The sequence below is a fragment of the Sinocyclocheilus anshuiensis genome, unplaced genomic scaffold, assembly GCF_001515605.1.
Source record: "Sinocyclocheilus anshuiensis isolate Anshui unplaced genomic scaffold, SAMN03320099.WGS_v1.1 scaffold630, whole genome shotgun sequence".
NCBI lineage: Eukaryota > Metazoa > Chordata > Actinopteri > Cypriniformes > Cyprinidae > Sinocyclocheilus > Sinocyclocheilus anshuiensis.
The window spans coordinates 117,272-135,423 of record NW_015542353.1 but is presented as its reverse complement, the minus strand read 5'-3'; the positions used below and the strand labels follow the sequence as shown (position 1 = coordinate 135,423).

General features: G+C 38.0%; 3 protein-coding genes across 4 annotated transcripts in view; 2 read left to right on the top strand and 1 right to left on the bottom strand.

Moving 5' to 3' along the window:
* Positions 1-2,151, top strand: part of LOC107691558 (peptidyl-prolyl cis-trans isomerase-like) — a 4,302-nt gene extending 2,151 nt beyond the window's left edge. The window contains exons 2-5 of one of the 2 annotated variants that reach the window (XM_016490206.1): positions 199-229; positions 313-401; positions 1,137-1,309; positions 1,781-2,151. In XM_016490206.1, coding sequence (XP_016345692.1) covers positions 199-229; positions 313-401; positions 1,137-1,309; positions 1,781-1,913 — 426 coding nt within the window. In that variant the 3' untranslated portion in view covers positions 1,914-2,151. The remainder of the gene's footprint in view (positions 1-198; positions 230-312; positions 402-1,136; positions 1,310-1,780) is intronic. The other variant, XM_016490207.1, reaches the window with a different exon arrangement.
* Positions 2,152-4,697: 2,546 nt separating this feature from the next.
* On the bottom strand, positions 4,698-8,011 carry LOC107691583 (dickkopf-related protein 4-like). Its single transcript, XM_016490250.1, has 5 exons — positions 8,000-8,011; positions 6,377-6,430; positions 6,113-6,232; positions 5,914-5,998; positions 4,698-4,966 (listed from the first exon to the last, which is right to left on the bottom strand). Exons 1-5 carry the CDS (start codon positions 8,009-8,011, stop codon positions 4,725-4,727), a joined length of 513 nt encoding a protein of 170 aa, XP_016345736.1. The 3' UTR covers positions 4,698-4,724.
* A 4,498-nt stretch (positions 8,012-12,509) lies between these two features.
* Positions 12,510-18,152, top strand: part of LOC107691582 (chromaffin granule amine transporter-like) — a 6,561-nt gene continuing 918 nt past the window's right edge. The window contains exons 1-10 of the mRNA XM_016490249.1: positions 12,510-12,624; positions 14,345-14,660; positions 14,786-14,844; positions 15,923-16,000; positions 16,095-16,138; positions 16,241-16,301; positions 16,538-16,633; positions 17,010-17,088; positions 17,216-17,267; positions 17,898-17,961. Of these exons, the coding sequence (XP_016345735.1) occupies positions 12,510-12,624; positions 14,345-14,660; positions 14,786-14,844; positions 15,923-16,000; positions 16,095-16,138; positions 16,241-16,301; positions 16,538-16,633; positions 17,010-17,088; positions 17,216-17,267; positions 17,898-17,961 (964 nt within the window). The remainder of the gene's footprint in view (positions 12,625-14,344; positions 14,661-14,785; positions 14,845-15,922; positions 16,001-16,094; positions 16,139-16,240; positions 16,302-16,537; positions 16,634-17,009; positions 17,089-17,215; positions 17,268-17,897; positions 17,962-18,152) is intronic.

The following is an 18,152-nucleotide window of genomic DNA, read 5'->3' as shown; positions in this document are numbered from 1 at the left end:
CACACCAAATTTTGAAGTCAACCGTATACTCATTAAAAAAAAAAAGTTAAACCTTTTCTTTGAGATGCAGTTCAATCTTAGTATTTTGTTTTAACAAAAAAAGCCAGTTGCATTGCCGGAATGACGTAATCACGCACTTGAACGCCTTATTGCAGCTGCGGTCGTTTTAATGTGACGTTTTCCTGTTTCTTTTAACAGCTGAGAGCTGATGTTGTCCCCAGAACTGCAGGTATTTATACCCGTTTGATGCATTGTTAATCTCTTCCTCCTCGTGTGATGTTTAGTGCTCATCACTTGTCTGTTGTCTTGCAGAGAACTTCAGGCAGCTGTGCACCGGTCAGCCTGGCTTCGGCTACAAAGGCTCCACCTTCCATCGCGTCATCCCCGACTTCATGTGCCAGGTGAGAAGGATTTAGTCCCACCCAGGTGGAAATCAACCATGGCTGCTAACTCAATAGCCAATTTGTTGGGCTTTGATTTGATAAATGATGTCCTCCAACATATGCAAGTAAGCCTAAAAAGGTTCGCACACTGGACAAGAAGCGCTCAAGTCTTTCAAATTCGAGCATTTTCTATGAGTACGCATTTTGCATCATTTTGTACGGAGATGCTATTTTGCATCTGTTCAAAATCCTGCTGTGCCACTCGCGTAGTTATCCATTAAGTTACATTAACGATGATTTTGGTCAAACATTTGCATGTACTGACTTCACCCTGTGCTGGAGAATTGTGTATTGTGCTTTAATTTTTCCCACAGCGCCTTGTCTTCAATCGTGTATGCTTCATGTTGAATAATATAGATAAACTGTTCTTAACTAATGCAAACAGTTTAAACTCTGATGCCACTTTTGCCTTTATATTAGTAATTTGATTCACTGTTCTGAACTTCCATTAAATATTTCATGGTGTTCACAATGTTTGGCTGTCAAATTCAGTGGTTGACAATTAATATTTAAATCACAGCCGTGACTTTTGATAATCTGGTTTAATTCAGGGTTTTATTCTTAAACTCGTAGAAATTTCTGAATGGCTGGTGAGTTCAAGTTACTTTCAAACCCTGTCCCGAAGTCTTCTGAGATCTTGGTTACACTATCAGTTTTGCGGTTCGCTTCTAATCTTGAGACCTTTGGATGCAGGGAGGCGACTTCACGAACCACAACGGAACTGGTGGAAAGTCCATTTATGGCCACAAGTTTGAGGATGAGAACTTCACCCTGAAGCACACCAGCGCTGGCTGCCTGTCCATGGCCAACGCCGGCCCCAACACCAACGGTTCCCAGTTCTTCATCTGCACAGCAGTTACTTCATGGTGAGCAGAAGCGGTGTGAATGAGCATGTCTTCCAGTAGCCCCTCACTGCAGAACAAAGATCCAGGGGGCGTGATTGGATCCACATCTAGGGGGTGGAGATGGGTGGGTTTAGGGGTGGTGATGGGTGGGTTTAGGGGTGGAGATGGGTGGGTTTAGGGGTGGTGATGGGAGTGTGTTCTGCAGTGAGGACTGTCTCAAGTCTTCTGGATCCATGCTGTAGAGCGCCTCTTCCTGACCTCTTCACGTTTTCTTTCTTAAAACACATTTATTTATTCATTGGCATTTAATTCGGTTTGAGAGCTGTGGTTTTTGTCTTTGCCGTTTTGTTTTTCTAATCAGTAATGTACAATACTGTGTACAGTACCTTATTGTTGTTTGTTGTATGACACTTTATGTACAGCTCTTTGGTCAGCTACTGTTGTTTTTAAATGTGCTCTAGAAATGAACTAAAATTGAACTTTCTCCCCCAGGCTGGACGGTAAGCACGTTGTCTTCGGACAGGTTGTGGAGGGCTTGGACATCATCAAGAAAGTGGAGGGCTACGGTTCCAGCAGTGGAAAGACCAGTGCCAAGATCATCGTCGCTGACTGTGGCCAGCTATAAACACCTCCGCCCAAACCTTAGTCTAGTTACCCCTCAGTGCTCCCTTTCACACATCCTGCCGCTAACCGCAATATTCCTGTCCAAGATCTACAACCCCTCCCTATATCCTTCAGGCGTCCATCTTTGTCTCTGACCAGTTGCCTTTGCTGGTTTGTTTTCATTTGCAAATGAAGTCCTGTAGGCCTATAATTTGTGTATCAAAATCTGAAAATAAAGGGGAACAATGACGTGAAACTTCTTGAAGCGTATTTTTGTGTGTTTTATGTTGCTTCAGGTTAATGTAAGTCCTGTTCAGTGAGCTCTTTAATTTTGATCTCGCTCTTTTTCCAGAGAACTTGCTGATCCGGCTCATAAATCTGTCTGAATTTCTTCACTGATCCTCTAGGCAGTTCAGCTTCCTCAGTGAATCCAGTCAGAGCAGTTCCAGCTAACAGACTTGCCCTCCAGGGAACTTTAAATCGAGGCTATTGCAACTTCAGAAGTGTTGTAATCTAGTACGTGTGTATTTTATATATATATATATATATATATAAGCAAGCCATGGGATAAATGATTGTTGAATGGAAAAGTTTGAGGGTTAGGGTTTTTGGGTGAACCATTTGTTTAAGCTTTATATTAAGCTTTAAATTATCAGCATGAAACAATTTGCCAATTCGAAGTTTTTTTTGTTTGTTTTTTTTAAACCAGGAAAGTAATGTAGGGTGTAAGTTTCATTCATTTTGGAATGTGAATGACTACTTGTGGCAGTTGTTTAATGCGAGTGACGCATTTCTGGTTTTTGGATTATTGTGCCACCCTTGCCTTGGTGCATGTTTTAAGAAAATGGACCGATAAATCATAATTAATGCAGTAATATTCCATAAAATAAGAAACATGGTGACTTTAAGGATGTAACTTGATTATATCAAATGTAGTGTCATTCAACATAATGTTATTCCTATCTTTATAGGTTGTGTTACCAGCCAAGAGGACAGCTGGCAAATGTGTAATCTTAGCTGTGTGAACATTCGGTGCCAAATTAAAGTGACTTCATTGAACATGTAACACAATCACTATAGCGCCTGTGAGACAAATGCATGTTTGTCATTGTCACATTAAGATTAATGTTTAAAAATGTAATTGCTTTGGACAGGTTTTATTGAATAATAAATCAATCCTGAGATCTAAACAAGGTTACTGATAAACAAATGAAAATTCTTTGCATGTATTGTACATTTAAGTCAGGTGCCATTTAAAGTGACCGTTCAAAACTTGGGGACCTTCAAAATGTTCCAACTTTTTCAGGTTATTCAAATAGCAATGAGATAAAGAATAATGTATTGTTGAATGATGATGAAATACATTTATTACAATCCAGTAGGAATGGCTTAGATGTGTGCATTTACAAGAATTCACTAATTCTGCTCAAAGAGGCCATCAACACTGCACATTATACATCTCCCTTATGTTTAATTCAGTTCATTAGATGAGTGTGCAGTGACCTGAACAGGGTGTCTTTGCACAGTTAATGCTGTGTCACTTTCAGCTCAAAATTCAGTGTGAAGACGCAATGCTGCATAAAAGCCAGACTAAAGTGAGGTATGCCCACCTCAGCCCCTACTATAAAATACACAGTAATTGATGTGTAAATGCAATTATGAGCAGCATTAAACATTATAAAGACGCCTATGCCAGTTCAGATGCGCTTCAGCGTAAATATGGCCTCAGATACCAGAAACACGTGCAGTGCTGATAGACTTCCAGGAGTTGAAGCCGAGGCTCAGCAAACGTATTCGTTGGAATACCCGACAGAGGGCGCTCGACTCAAACCTTTACTTGCATTAAAAGAAAACCAAAGCCATGCTCACTGTCATCAGCGCTGCGTTTCAATACATATTTTCCGACTTCTACATGCTTTATATATTTTTTTTATTATTATTATTGCAAAAAACACATACAGTAAGGCAATACAAGCTCGTAAAAAGATCCTCAAGAACAGCACCAATCCAGCAGGGGAAAAAAACACGAAGAGAGAAAATAAAGAAAGAAAAAGAAGAATTACACAATAGGGTCTTCTAATAGTTTACATTTCTGCAATAAACTAAACAGTCTTCTTCCAGTTTTACATTTTAACAGTCTTACAGATTTACAGTACATCCAAAATGCCTTCTGAAAAACAGAAAACAATGGCTTTGTTTCAAGGCACTTTCAGTTATGAATATAAAATTGGCCCAAAATGAAAATATTATCCAGAACAACTTGAGTATGTACATCCTCCATTATTAACCCACAAATGATATCATTTTGAGAACATTGAGAAGACAGCTTGATAAGCCACTGGAATGGATCCGAGCAAAAGGCTCTACTGAATGAAGTCAGAGAGTAACTGTACAATTATTGTGATCAATATTAAATCTATATCTACGAAACTCTAAAGATGGGTAGATAGCATTAAAATTTTTAAAGTGTAACTTTACTTCCTTGGCTTTGGGGGCTGTGGGAAAGGAGAGACATGGTTCTTAGTTTAAAAATAGAGCTCTTGGGGAAAAGATAGGCTAATTCACGTTATTTCGACTAGCTTGATTTGGACATTTATTTTGGGTCAATAAAGTCCTTATGAATTTATTTATATCAGGCTACTCCTAATAAAATCTTGCCCATTTATTATACTTCTACATGCTTTATAAGCAAAATAATTATAGGAACAACTTTATTTCGAGCAACCTCGCTATCCTTACCTCAGAACCTCTAACCATACGCCATGCTGGCGTGTCTTGTCATGTTTCTCGGTAGGTTAGTCTTCGGCTCCGCTCAGCCTGTGCTGGTCTGCGGTCAGCTCCTCGGCTCGGGGCGGCACACGCCCTGTCCGCGAGGGCTGTGGGGCTGCGCGCGGCAGAGCAGCCTCCGGTCGCAGTCGCAGCGCTCCAGTCTTCTGCGGGATTTGGTGCGTCCCCGCAGCAGGCACACCTCGCCCAGCGCCGGCACGCGCTGACACCTCCTCCCAGTCAAGTAGAGCGCGCAGCACAGACCGTCCTCACAGTCGCGCGAGCGCACGCACGGGGACATCTCGGGCGCTGCGGGCGGAGAATCACCGCGAGGGTCAGTGAGTCAACTAAAGTAATGAGTGCAGTCAAACCTAGAAGGACTTGAGTTTTTCTTAAAGGTGCAGTGCTGTGGCCGAAGACGTCACGTGCGCTTCCGAACGAGCCGGGAAAGTTTCTAGTTTGAAAAGGCTTTTTTGTTTTGGACTTTTAAACATTCTGTTAAGCAAACAACGTGTTTAAGGTAAAGGAAATCTTGTTGACAGTTTTACAGTTTAATTTGACATCAAATGAAATTTAATGCACACATTTCTACAAATACTCGTTTCCAATTTTCAATTATCAGTTGTTTTCTACATAAAATCGTGGTAAATGAAAACCCTTCCTTCTGACACAAAACATAAGACAGACCTTGTTATTTAAGAGTTCACTTTTCAGATTGTTGATGTCATTTTGACTGTTTTTTTATTTATTTATTTATGGAGCAGTTAGGCCTAATTAATTAAAAGGTGAAAAATATGATGGTGACAACCTGAGGAAACAACTTAAATTCTATGTAATATATTTATATTCTGTATTCTTAGATTTAAGACAAAATGCTTTTTTCCTCATAAATTATAACTTTTTTTTCTTAAAATTACGTCACACTTAAAATGACAATTGATTACCAGCCACAACGTCGTCCTGCTTTATCAGTTCACTTTTAGGAACTGTTCATTTTGATTTAACAGTTTGATAATTTGTCATTTTAATCTCTGTGCTTATTGTACTGTAATATCCTGTTGTTGACACAGCAAAATAGACCTATGCAGAGTTTTTACAGCTGAAGCAGACAGTGAATGTATGTTGTTAATGTTTCCCATAATGTCTGTCCTGGCCAGCACAGGGAAAATTACTAATAGTCAATAATATAGCAACACTTGACCAAAGGTATGACCCAAAAACATGATTTAAAAAAACCCCCATAAAACTATCCTTACCTTTTTGACTTCCTCGCACATCCAACTGAACCTGTGTCTTGGCAGAATTGAGCTGTTTCTTCTTTGAGCCTTTGCATCCAGTTGCCTTGTGAAAGACAGAACGTGAATAAAGACAGCTTAAATATTCGGAAAAATTGGGATTGCAAATGGTTGGATGCAACTTCAGTAGATTACAATACTGAACCAAACAAAATCTTACTTGTGGAGCGGTGCAGTCTTGTACAGGAGGTGAAGCTGTTCTGATTCCCTGAACAGCTGAGGTCCTTCTAACAGAATTATGGGAATTTGCAACTGTGTCACTCTGTAGATGCAATACTGACTGGAAGAGATTGTCAGACAGAAGTAGTGACAACAAGTAGAGTGATTCTGTTTTTAAAGATAGTCACATGCATGCATGCACATATACAGTATATATATAAGCAAAAATAAATAAAAATTAAGGTTTAAGAATATAAATTCTTACCTCTTGAGAGTTTGTAATTTCTCTGGAGGAGCGGATAATGTTGGAATCCAGGCACTGTACAGCAGAAACAACAGACAGACAAAACATGACATAAACTGTCTGCATGGTTGTATCCAAACTGTCCTGACCACAATGAGGCTGTGTGCAAGAGCAAGATGTCGAGCTCTAGTGTGGAAGAGCAACCTGCTCTGTGTTTTAATGGACCTACAGCAATTACCCTAAACATGGAGAAAAAAAAGAAGAAAAAAGAAAGAATGGGTCTTTCATTATCTTGAGAGTTTGTAATTTCTCTGGAGGAGCGGATAATGTTGGAATCCAGGCACTGTACAGCAGAAACAACAGACAGACAAAACATGACATAAACTGTCTGCATGGTTGTATCCAAACTGTCCTGACCACAATGAGGCTGTGTGCAAGAGCAAGACGTCGAGCTCTAGTGTGGAAGAGCAACCTGCTCTGTGTTTTAATGGACCTACAGCAATTACCCTAAACATGGAAAAAAAAAGAAGAAAAAAGAAAGAATGGGTCTTTCATTAGTGGTTACTTTCTGAGTGTTTCAGTGTTTATGGTCTCAGCTCATGTAGGAAGTGTGTAGTGAATTGCGGTGGTAATTAAGGCAAATTATGGCCCATACGCATAACAAACATGAAAGCTTGGCTGTACCTTTCATGGCATGTAAATCCTCATAGACCCTTTACACATGTAACACCTTTGAAACTTGTTATGATGAAAAATATGACATCCTTTAAATGACAGCCATCAGTTAACCGCATCAGTAGACTCGGATGTAAGTTGCTTCCTGGAACGGAACAGGTGATTATCTGCACCTTGAACACGGGCTTAGAGGGGGAAACTCAAAAACCACGTTTCTCACCGGGCTGGGAGGCAGATAATAACAGTGACACTACTTTGTTTAACCAATGTGAATATGTTTAGCCATTAAATAAAAATGTCTTGTTCAGCCTAAACATTCTTGTCGTGTCAACTACAGATTTATTGTTTAGCAAATTATCAATTAGCAACAAGTTGTTTTAATTTGTCATAGCCTAATTCTTACATACAGCTTTACATGACCTGTGATCTTTGAAATCTTGTAGAACTAACTATCTGTAGAACTGTATATCTATCTATCTGTCTGTCTGTCTGTCTGTCTGTCTATCTATCTATCTGTTAAGAAAACTCTTTAAAAAAATTAAAGCAACCTTCAAGACAATTTTAATATACTCAACTAATGAAAAACTTTGTTGAGTTCAATCAGCTCAAACATATTTAGAAACATATTAATATATATTATTAATGTAGGCTATTATTGTATGTTACTATTTTTTTTTGTGCTTTTCGAGCTTTCGAACCAAAAAATTAAGTTTAAGTATCAGTTAGTTGTGCAAATCCAAAGGCTCACCTCAATGCACCAACCTACTTTACAGTAGTTGTTCTAAACACTAATCACCCGAATGGTAACAAATGGAAACAAAATGTAACTTTTTTAACAAAATGTATTCTAAATATTATTAATTCTGAATAACAAATATGTACATTACATGTCTTTATAATGCTTCACTAAAACACACATTATTCAATGGCAAGGGATTATGGGTAGCCTGTTTATTTGAGCCTCTTTACCAAACTTGACATTGTACGTTTTTGCTATTTAACATTATAAAACCTAGCTCACACTATCATTATCTAATGTCAACTGTCAGCTGTGTGAACTGTTTTACGTGTTTTTTTTTTGTTTTTTTTTACTTTTCCAGAAATGTCACCTATATTCCTACAGAATTGTTCTATACGAAGGTAGGATTCCATTTTAAACCAACAATACAATTTCCTCTAATTAAATGAAATGATTCCTGTCAGAACTGGTTGTGTTTTCTTTCTCTGTGTGTGTGTGTGTGTGTGTATTTGTGCTGAACAGAAAGCAGGTGATGGAAGATCACCCACCAGTCTTCAAACCCTCAGGCTGATTTACAAATGTACTTGTCATGTACTTGAGTCATTATTTTTATAGTTTAATATTTTAATTTGTATTTTAAAGTTTTAGCAATTTAGTTGTCTTTTGCTAGTTTTCTTAGGTTTTTGTATGTCTATATTGCTTTTAAGTTTGAATTTATTTACTTTTATTCAATATTTATATTTTATGCGTTTATATTTTATTTAAGTTCATCAAAATTTTATTCGAAGTAATCATAGTTCATCATATTAAGTGTTTTACCTGAAAGCCTGAGTAATTATATGAGGTTATATTGTGTGTTTGTGTGTGTGTGTGTGTGTGTTGGGATATTTGAATTACCAGAGATGGCACAGGGCAAAGGTGAAATCTGTTGAGTCATTTAACATTTTCCATAGATGTTCAGTGGCTGAATGGATTAACATTACACAGGAAATGAAACTGACACAGGCAGAAAACAGAACCATATGATCACAGGTTATGATGCATCTGTAACAGAAATGCACTGTCACTCTACTGCTCTCTTACTTTTGATATTATTGTGAAGACTTTAGCGTGGCACATAATGAACAGTCACCATTGGTTTCATAGTGCAGCGATTAGGTCGCTGACTGAGCAGTATTCACAAGTGAAAAGTAGCAGCGGCTGCTGATTGTGTGTGTTGAGTCTAGGAGAGATCACAGATAAAGGCTCATTGTGATGAAAAGAAGCCTGCAGGTCATTCACCTACCCAATAAAGAGCAGCAGATGCACACAATTACTCTTGCTATGACGCAGTGTGCGTGTACGTGTGCATGTCTGTATATTTCCTCCAAAAGACCCCTCAACAGATCACATGCAGGTGGCGGTGGACACAGACACCTCCCTCCCTCCAGCAACAAGTGACCCCTGCATCACACACACCTGCACTGGACATACACTCGTGCACTGAAGAAGAGAATGCATCCTAAGGTAAGACTACATTTAAAAGTATTGCTTAAGATATTTCTTTTACATAAAAGGCAATAATTTGATTCATTAATCACTTTCACTTTTCATGTCTTGATCGAGAGACTGATTAAGGACTACAGATTGTTTCCTGATGTCAGACAATTGTGTTTTATGATGATTTTTCTTACTTTCATTATTAAATATTATGGAGGCGTGTTTCAAAATACATGATTAGTAGTGTCCAAAATACTAATAGGTTAATGGGTAAAGGTTAAAACCACACAGAAAACCCTCTCTTTAAGAAGTATTGAAAGTTTGGAACACAAAATGATGATTTTGGCAGGTTAAGTGATAGCTGGTTAAGAGAATAGGGAGTTAACTAATGTTGGCAACATGTTGCACACATGCAAGTATTGACACAGGTGTTGACTTGTGGATCAGCTCTTATTGTATGTGCTTATAACAGGACGGGACAGGAACAGAGTGGAAATACTACAAAATTCACTTCGGATTTTTGAAAGGAACCGAAAAGCAGAACGCTACTCAACTGCACGAATTAAGAATAAATTAATTATTCTGAATTCATCTATTATCAAAAGTTATGTACTTACCAGTGCTGCATTTATTTGACCAAAAATACACTAAAAACAGTAATATTGCGAAATATAAATATAGGTTAAAAACAACTGTTTTATATTTTAAAATGCAATTTATTCCTGTAATCAAAGCTGAATTTTCAGCATCATTACTCCAGTCTTCAGTGTCACAGGATCCTTCAGAAATCATTCTAATATGCTGATTTGCTGCTCAAGAAACATTTATTATTCTTATCAATGTTGAAAACAGTTGTGCTGCTCAATAATTTTCAATAATTATGAAGACTTTACTGTCCTTTTTGATCAATTGATGCACCCTTGCTGAATAATAATATTGCATTTCTTAAAATAAAATGAAATGCATACATTAAATGACCCCAAACTTTAGAAAGTGTAAATTAATAAAATGTTAGCATTAGCATTCATCACAGCATATGACAGAAGTACATTATCTTTGAGTTATGTACACAAGAAAAGAAATTCACATCAAAAACACAAAATGCTGCTCTTTTTCACAAACTAAATTGATAAGACATTGACAGGCAAAGATAAAAGGAGCGTTCTGAAACACTGAGGCTGTTCCTCATGTGCCCTACAGCAGCTGTAATCATTTTGTTGAAACTCAATCACACAGCACGTAATTCCTGCCCTGGAGCAAAGAGCTCATCTAGAACAAACCTGTCCTCAAGCCCTTTTACACATTCTAGAAGACTGCATAGGGGCCTGAGTACTGGTATAGTGACTACATTTTGGGTCCCTACTGGATATTAGTTGGATGTCAATTAGAGCAGTAAGTTCTCAAACATTTTAGGCCATCTCTGATCAAACATATTTTTAAATGTATAATGTCACCATAATGTCATTTTGTAATTCATAATATATCATTGGGTTTAGATAAATCATGGTGCTGCAAGATGCTTATCGTCCATTGACTTGCCTTTTTCAAATGGACCCTATCAAAATAACATATGAAAAACACCATAGTTTATATATTGTTTTTCTGTGGAAGAATTGAGTATTTCCAGGTGTTAATAATGCACAGTTTGCAGTCCAATTCAAACATGTTTTAAAAGTTTAGACTTCTAATTTCTTTGGCTAATTTCCGACCAGATTTTGGAAAAGATACTTTTAATACCACTTCTTGGTGCCAGGCTTGTGTACACAAGCAAACAACCAAACCTCAAACTAGCAACTGAGGATCTAACATCTAAACAAACACAATAAACGCAGTCTACAGTAACTGCTCCATGTAAAAAAAGTTCCATCTTTGTGTCAAATTTGAGTCGAAAAAAACAAAAAACATTTAAAGCAGGTTAAAATAGTTTTTAAATTATTATTATAAATATATTAATCAAATTTGTACATATTTGTACATTTTCTAAGATTTAGGCCCTCAGTCATACTCTGTGATAGGATGCAATGGCGTTAAAGGGATAGTTCACCCAAAAATGAAAATTCTGTCATTAATTACTCACCCTCATGTCGTTCCAAACCCGTAAGACCTTCGTTCATCTTCGGAACACAAATTAAGATAGTTTTGATAAAATTGGAGAGCACTCTGACCCTCCATAGACAGCAACGCAACTGAAATGTTCCCAGGTCCAGAAACGTAGTAAGGACATCGGTAAAACAGTCCATGTGACATCAGTGGCTCAACTTCAGTTTTGTGATGCTACGAGAATACTTTTTGTGCGCAAAGTAAACAAAAACAACGTAATTTATTCAACAATTCTTCTCCCCCGAGTTACGTCTTCCGCCATTTTGGAGAGTTCCCTAAGTACGTAATTGACGTAATCAGCATTGTTTACGTTCGGAGGGGAAAGTGCGCGTATGCGTTGTGATACTCTCCAAAATGGCGGAAGACGGTAACTCTGGGGAGAAGAATGGTTGAATAAAGTCATTATTTTTGCTTACTTTCCGCACAAAACGTATTCTCGTAGCATCACAAAACTGAAGTTGAGCCACTGATGTCACATGGACTGTTTTACCGATGTCCTTACTACGTTTCTGGACCTGGGAACATTTCAGTTGCGTTGCTGTCTATGGAGGGTCAGAGTGCTCTCCAATTTCATCAAAAATATCTTAATTTGTGTTCCGAAGATGAACGAAGGTCTTACGGGTTTGGAACGACATGAGGGTGAGTAATTAATGACAGAATTTTCATTTTTGGGATGAACTAACCCTTTAAAGGCCACAAGAATCAAATTTGGATCTGTCTCATTTTTTAAGTTTGCATAATTGATTCTGTTCTTTTCCTGTTAAATACTATGAAGCTACAGTATTTTGAAACACTCTGTATTGTATCAAGCTCTGTATAAATAAAGATGACTTTACGTGCCTTAAATTATTATACAATGTATGAGATATGTATCATGGTTTCCACAAAAATATTAAGTACAACTGTTTTCAACGTTGATAATAATAATAATAATAATAAACATTTATTAAGCAGCGAATCAGCATATGATTTGTGAAGGATCATGTGGCACTGGGGTCTTTAGACATGTTGTACCTGTTGTAGTCAACAAATATTCCATATAGTCTCTCAATTAATATGAGATCATCAAATCTACAGTAAGTGTATAATACCTCACAAACATGAAAATATATACTGTGATAATCTGACCCATGACTATGTGTCCAGTGACAGGGGTGGATCATGGCTATGTTGAACCCTATGGACTGGATCAGAGAGAGCAGGGGCTCTCCTCGTCTAGTGCTTGTCGTTGTGTGTGTGGCCCTGCTGCTGGATAACATGCTGCTAACAGTTGTGGGTAAGTAAACAGCCATCCTAAACAAATAATAAGGTTTTTCACTAGGAATATGGATGCAGGGAATTGCTGTTATTTGGACACATTAAATGTAGCCAATATGTACACCCTGTTGAAAAAAACAGCATATGCTGGTTTAAGCTGGTCCTTAGTGGGTCATGAGCTGGTGGTCCTGAGCAGCTTAGGACCAGCACATGACCAGCATAAACCAGCTCAAACCAGTTTCCATGCTGCAAAACATACCTAACATACCTAGCATATGCCGTTTTTCAACAGAGCACTAACTGGCCACTTTATTAGATACGCTTTGCTAGTCCTTTTGCAGAACTGCCTTAATTTTTTGTGGCATGGATTCAACAAGGTGCTAGAAACATTCCTCAGAGATTTTGGTCTTTATTGACATGACAGCATCACACAGTTGCTGCAGATTTGTGGGCTGCACATCCATGATGCCAATCTCCTGTTCCACCAAATGCCAAAGCTGCTCTATTGGATTGAGATCTGGTGACTGTGGAGGACATTTGAGTTTAGTGAACTCATTGTCATGTTCAAGAAACCAGTCTGAGATGATCTGAGCTTTGTGACGTTATCCTGCTGGAAGTAGCCATCACACGATGGGCACACTATGGTCATAAAGGGATGAAAATGGACAGAAACAATACTTGGGCTGTGGTGTTTAAACAATGCTTAGTTGGTATCAAGGGGCCCAAAGTGTGTCAAGAAAATATTCCACACCATTATACCCCCAGCAGCAGCCTGAACCATTGATACAAGGCTGGATGGATCCAAGCTTTCATGTTGTTTATGCCAAATTCCTACCCTATATCATTCGAATGTCACAGCAGAAATCAACAGACCAGGTAACTCTTTTCCAATCTTCTGTTGTATTTTGGTGATCCTGTGTGAGTTGTAGCCTCAGTTTCCTGTTCTCAGTTGACAGGAGTGGCTCTTCAGCTGTTGTAGACCGTCTGTTGTGTGTTCAGAGATTCTCTTCCGCAAATCTCGGTTGTAACGAGTGGTTAACTTACTGACTGTTGCCTTTCTATGAGCTCAGGACCAGTCTAGCCATTCTCCTCTGACATCTGGCATCAACAAAGCATTTTCACCCACAGAACTGCCGCTCACTGGATATTTTCTCTTTTTTGGACCATTCTCTGTAAATCCTGGAGATGGTTGCGCATTGAAATCTCAGTAGATCAGTTTCTGAAATACTCAGACCAGCCCGTCTGGCACCAACAACCATCCACGTTCAAAGTCACTTAAATCACCTTTCTTCCCCATTCTGATGCTCAGTCGTCTCAACCATGTCTACATGCCTAAATGCATTGAGTTGCTGCCATGTGATTGGCTTATTAGATATTTGCGTTAATGAACAGTTGTACCTAATCAAGTGGACAGTGAGTGTATGTAAGTACCTGTACTTGGTGATTACAATAAGATGTCCACATACTTTTAGCCATTTGCATTACTGGTTTCCTTTTGAGTCCACTCTGTATAGGCAAAAGCATTATACAGAAATCAAAACATGAGAGAGAAAGTCAAGCATTATGCTGGACAAGCGACTCTGCTGTCATCATGCCCATGACATTTATCTGCTTGCATCTGCCCTGACCTCTGTCTCATACAGTCCGCAGCAGGCGAAGGGGAAGGGTTATTCGCAAACACGCACACAGGTACCGGCTCTTCCTCTTCCCATCCTCACGTCACCTCTCATTCTCTCCAGTTCCCATCATCCCAACCTTCCTGTATGCCACAGAGCACCAGACACAAGAGCGCCCGTCTGCTGCCCCCTCTGAGGCTCAGCCCACCTACACCTCTGTCTTCTCTCTGTACGACAACAGCACCTACACCAGCAGCACTGCCATCTCCTCCGGCGCTAATGGAAGTTCAGGGCTCAATGGCAGCTCTGCTGAGCGACACAGGTGTAAAGAGGACAGTGAGTTTTTGGAAGAGGAGAATGTGAGGGTTGGGCTGCTGTTTGCCTCCAAAGCCCTGGTGCAGCTCATGGTCAACCCATTTGTGGGCCCACTGACTAACAGGTAGATAAACGCTCTGAGCAGATCATCTAAAATGACTGTTATTTAGATGAAGTTAGTAGCCTACATAATGACAATAGAGGGCTGAATGATCTAATTCAAATTTCTGATGCGTGCCTGTTTTATAGGATTGGATATCACATACCGATGTTTGCTGGGTTTGTCATCATGTTTGTCTCCACAATAAGTAAGTCATGTTATATGATGTAAGTCATAAATACTATTTAATAACTATTAATTGCTTTATATTGTGTGCCATCTACTTTATGATGACTATTAATCTCTACATGAAATGGAAATTCATCCACTCCATTTTCTAAATGCATGTTATTGATCTTATTGTTCACTCAAAAATTAAAATTCTGTCATCATTTACTCAAATTGTTGCAAACCTGTACATTTCATTCTGCTGAACATAAAATAAGATATTTTGAAGGATACCCAAACAGTTTCTGGTCCCCGATGACATTTGGTTACCAACATTCTTCACAATATCTTTTGTGTTCAACAGAAGAAAGTACAGATTTGGAACTTTAGGGTGAGTAAATGATAACAGAATATTCATTTTTGGGTGAACTATCCATTTAATCATGGCAATGTGTTAATGTATATTAAACTACAAAATGCATACCAAATGTTTGGTTAAAATTTGATAATCATGCATATGAATATGCTGTGTTTATGATGAAGAAATTGAGGAGGACATGAATGTGAATGAGAACAGGATGTTGGTTTTCAGCTCTTTTTGCTTGAGGACCCAGATTTTACATTGAAACCCTATTGAAAAAAACAGCAAATGCTGGTTAGGTATGTTTTGAAGCATGGTTGCTGGTTTGAACTGGTTTAAGCTGGCCATGTGCTGGTCCTAAACTGGTTAGCTCCTGCTCAGGACCAGCTTAAACCAGCTCAAACCAGCTGCCATGCTTCAAAACAAACCTAATCGGCATATGCTGTTTTTTTTCAACAGGGAAATCAAGTGGTGACTCAGTGCTTATCATGCTAAACGTCAACAAAATATAATCAAACATTGACTTTTGAATATGAACATTATTGTGTAGGATTAACTACGATGGAGCAACAATATGAAAATTATTGTTCGTAAAGTTGTTTGAATACACTACTGTGCACACTGAGTGAGATATATTCAATATATTTATGCTTATTGATGTGTTTTATATGGTTTCACTTTATATGACTAGTGTAAACTAAGTGAAATGAGGTAGACTCTGACTTGAATGCTTTCTCTGCAGTGTTTGCCTTCTCAGGGACATTACATCTCATTATTTATCCAACTGTTTTCAATACCCAACTCGTCCTTGCCTTCTTGGCTATGTTTGATGGAGGTAAGATATTAGTATTTGCCCTTTTAAATTCATTGAGTAACATTTCACTACAGTGATTCATCAAATTGTTTTCAATACCCAATTTCAACACCAGCCCTCCAGCTCTGCATCCTTCAGCCCTCAAAAATATCTCCAGGGGTGAGTAGTTCATTCAATAGTTCATGCGAGTTATAAAAGTTGATAAAAGATAAGAAATGTGTGCATTAGTGTTCCTATGATTGTTATGTGTCTTCTGTTCAGAGTGTGGAAGGAACACCATTACTCACCCTGCTGAAGGATCCCTACATACTCATTAGTGCAGGTGTGTGTGTAAATAAAATCAAATCAAATACATCCTCAAATACTGCCCACAGTTAAACCAGTTTGAAAAGTTGTCGTGGAGGTGTAGTAGCAGTTTCTGTAATTACACATATGCCTCCATATAATCACGGCCGAATGTTTTGATGTGAACAGCTAAAACGATTTGTAAATGAAGCGGATGAGGAGCTGTGCTGAGTGAATGATGAGTAAGATTATGGTTCCTTTATATAATTACAGGGTCGTTGTGCTTTGCAAACATGGGGGTGGCTATTTTAGAGCCCACTCTTCCCATCTGGATGATGCAAACAATGTGCTCGCCAAAATGGCAGCTTGGTAAGAAACTCTATTATTCCAAGTCATTAAAATGTGATTGAAACAAATTCACTTCCTGCTTATTTAAGTAATTGTATTTAATTCCTGTTTGTTTCCTCTCTCACACAAATGTAATGTTAAAGTAGTTCACTTGAAAGAATTCAGAACCATTTTGTCATTAGATGCCTTCTCAGGGAGGACTAAGTGAAACATGCGGCTTCTTGAGAAGATCTGTGGTTTTTCTGTATACTTCAGTCAACTGATATGAGTTGGAAGAAGCCAGCTAAGAGGTTCCTGATGGCTCCTATGACCCTGTTAAACATAATGACTGTGTTTTATTTGCTGATCTTTTCTGTGGTCCTGTTGACTGAGCTAATCATGGCTACTGATATTGCAGGTATGGCTTTCCTACCAGCCAGTGTTTCTTACCTCATTGGGACCAATCTGTTTGGAGTACTGGCCAATAAAATGGGAAGGTAATACATTTTCTTGCATGTCTCAAAATAAATAAATTGAAAAGCACATGTATAAGTCATTTTGGTGGAAAAAGCTCTGTCTACAGAGATAAGAGCTGCATCATTTAGAAATGCTTCTCTGATGTAGGTGGTTGTGTTCCATGATCGGCATGCTTATAGTCGGCATCAGTCTGCTCTGTGTGAGTATCACATATCAAATCACATTTCATTACACTTTGCTCATGCATGCTTGAACTATGTACAAAACAAATACACTGTGGTTCAAAAGTCAGTAAGTTTTTTTTTTAGAGAAATTAATTTTATTCATCGAGGATGCATTAAATTGATCAAAAAAGACAGTAAAGACACTTATATAAAGTTACAAAAGGATTGCTATTTCATATAAATGCTATTCTTTTTAACTTTCTATTCATCAAAGTACCCTGACCATGAATCATGGTTTCCACAAAAATATTATAAAAAATATTTTTGATAATGATAATGAGAAATGCACCAAGTCAGCATATTTGAATAATTTCTGAAGGATCGTGTGACACTGAAGACTGGAGTAATGATGCTGAAAATTCAGCTTTGCATCACAGAAATAAATTACATTTTAAAATATATTCAAATAGTTGTAATAATATTTCACATTATTGCTGTTTTTACTGTATTTTTCATTAAATAATACACTCTTGGTGAGCACAAGAGACCTATTTCAAAAATCTTAATAAATCTTACCGACCCCAAATTTTGAACGGTAGAGTATATATATATATATATATATAAAAGGACTGTGGTGATTGTAACATTATGTGAATTTGTTGTAGGTTCCCTTTGCCAAAGACATCTATGGGCTTATTGGTCCCAATGGAGGGCTGGGATTTGCCATTGGTGAATATTATTCATTTATTTATCATGCAATATTTAAGGGAAAGTTCCCACAAAATGAAACTTCTTTCATCATTTAGTCACCCTCATGCTGTTTCCACATCTGTATTTTAAAATGTCTCTCAGTTTTTATTTTTTAGACCCCCATTGCCTTTCACTGTATGAGCAAAATCCAAAAAAAAAAAAATAATAAA

Excerpts from the sequence above, each read along its gene's own strand:
- LOC107691583 (XM_016490250.1), bottom strand. Across the intron at positions 6,233-6,376 it reads AAATTACAAACTCTCAAGAG|TCAGTATTGCATCTACAGAG; the intron begins GTAAGAATTTAT and ends AATCTCTTCCAG. Across the intron at positions 4,967-5,913 it reads TGTGCGAGGAAGTCAAAAAG|CGCCCGAGATGTCCCCGTGC; the intron begins GTAAGGATAGTT and ends CTCCGCCCGCAG.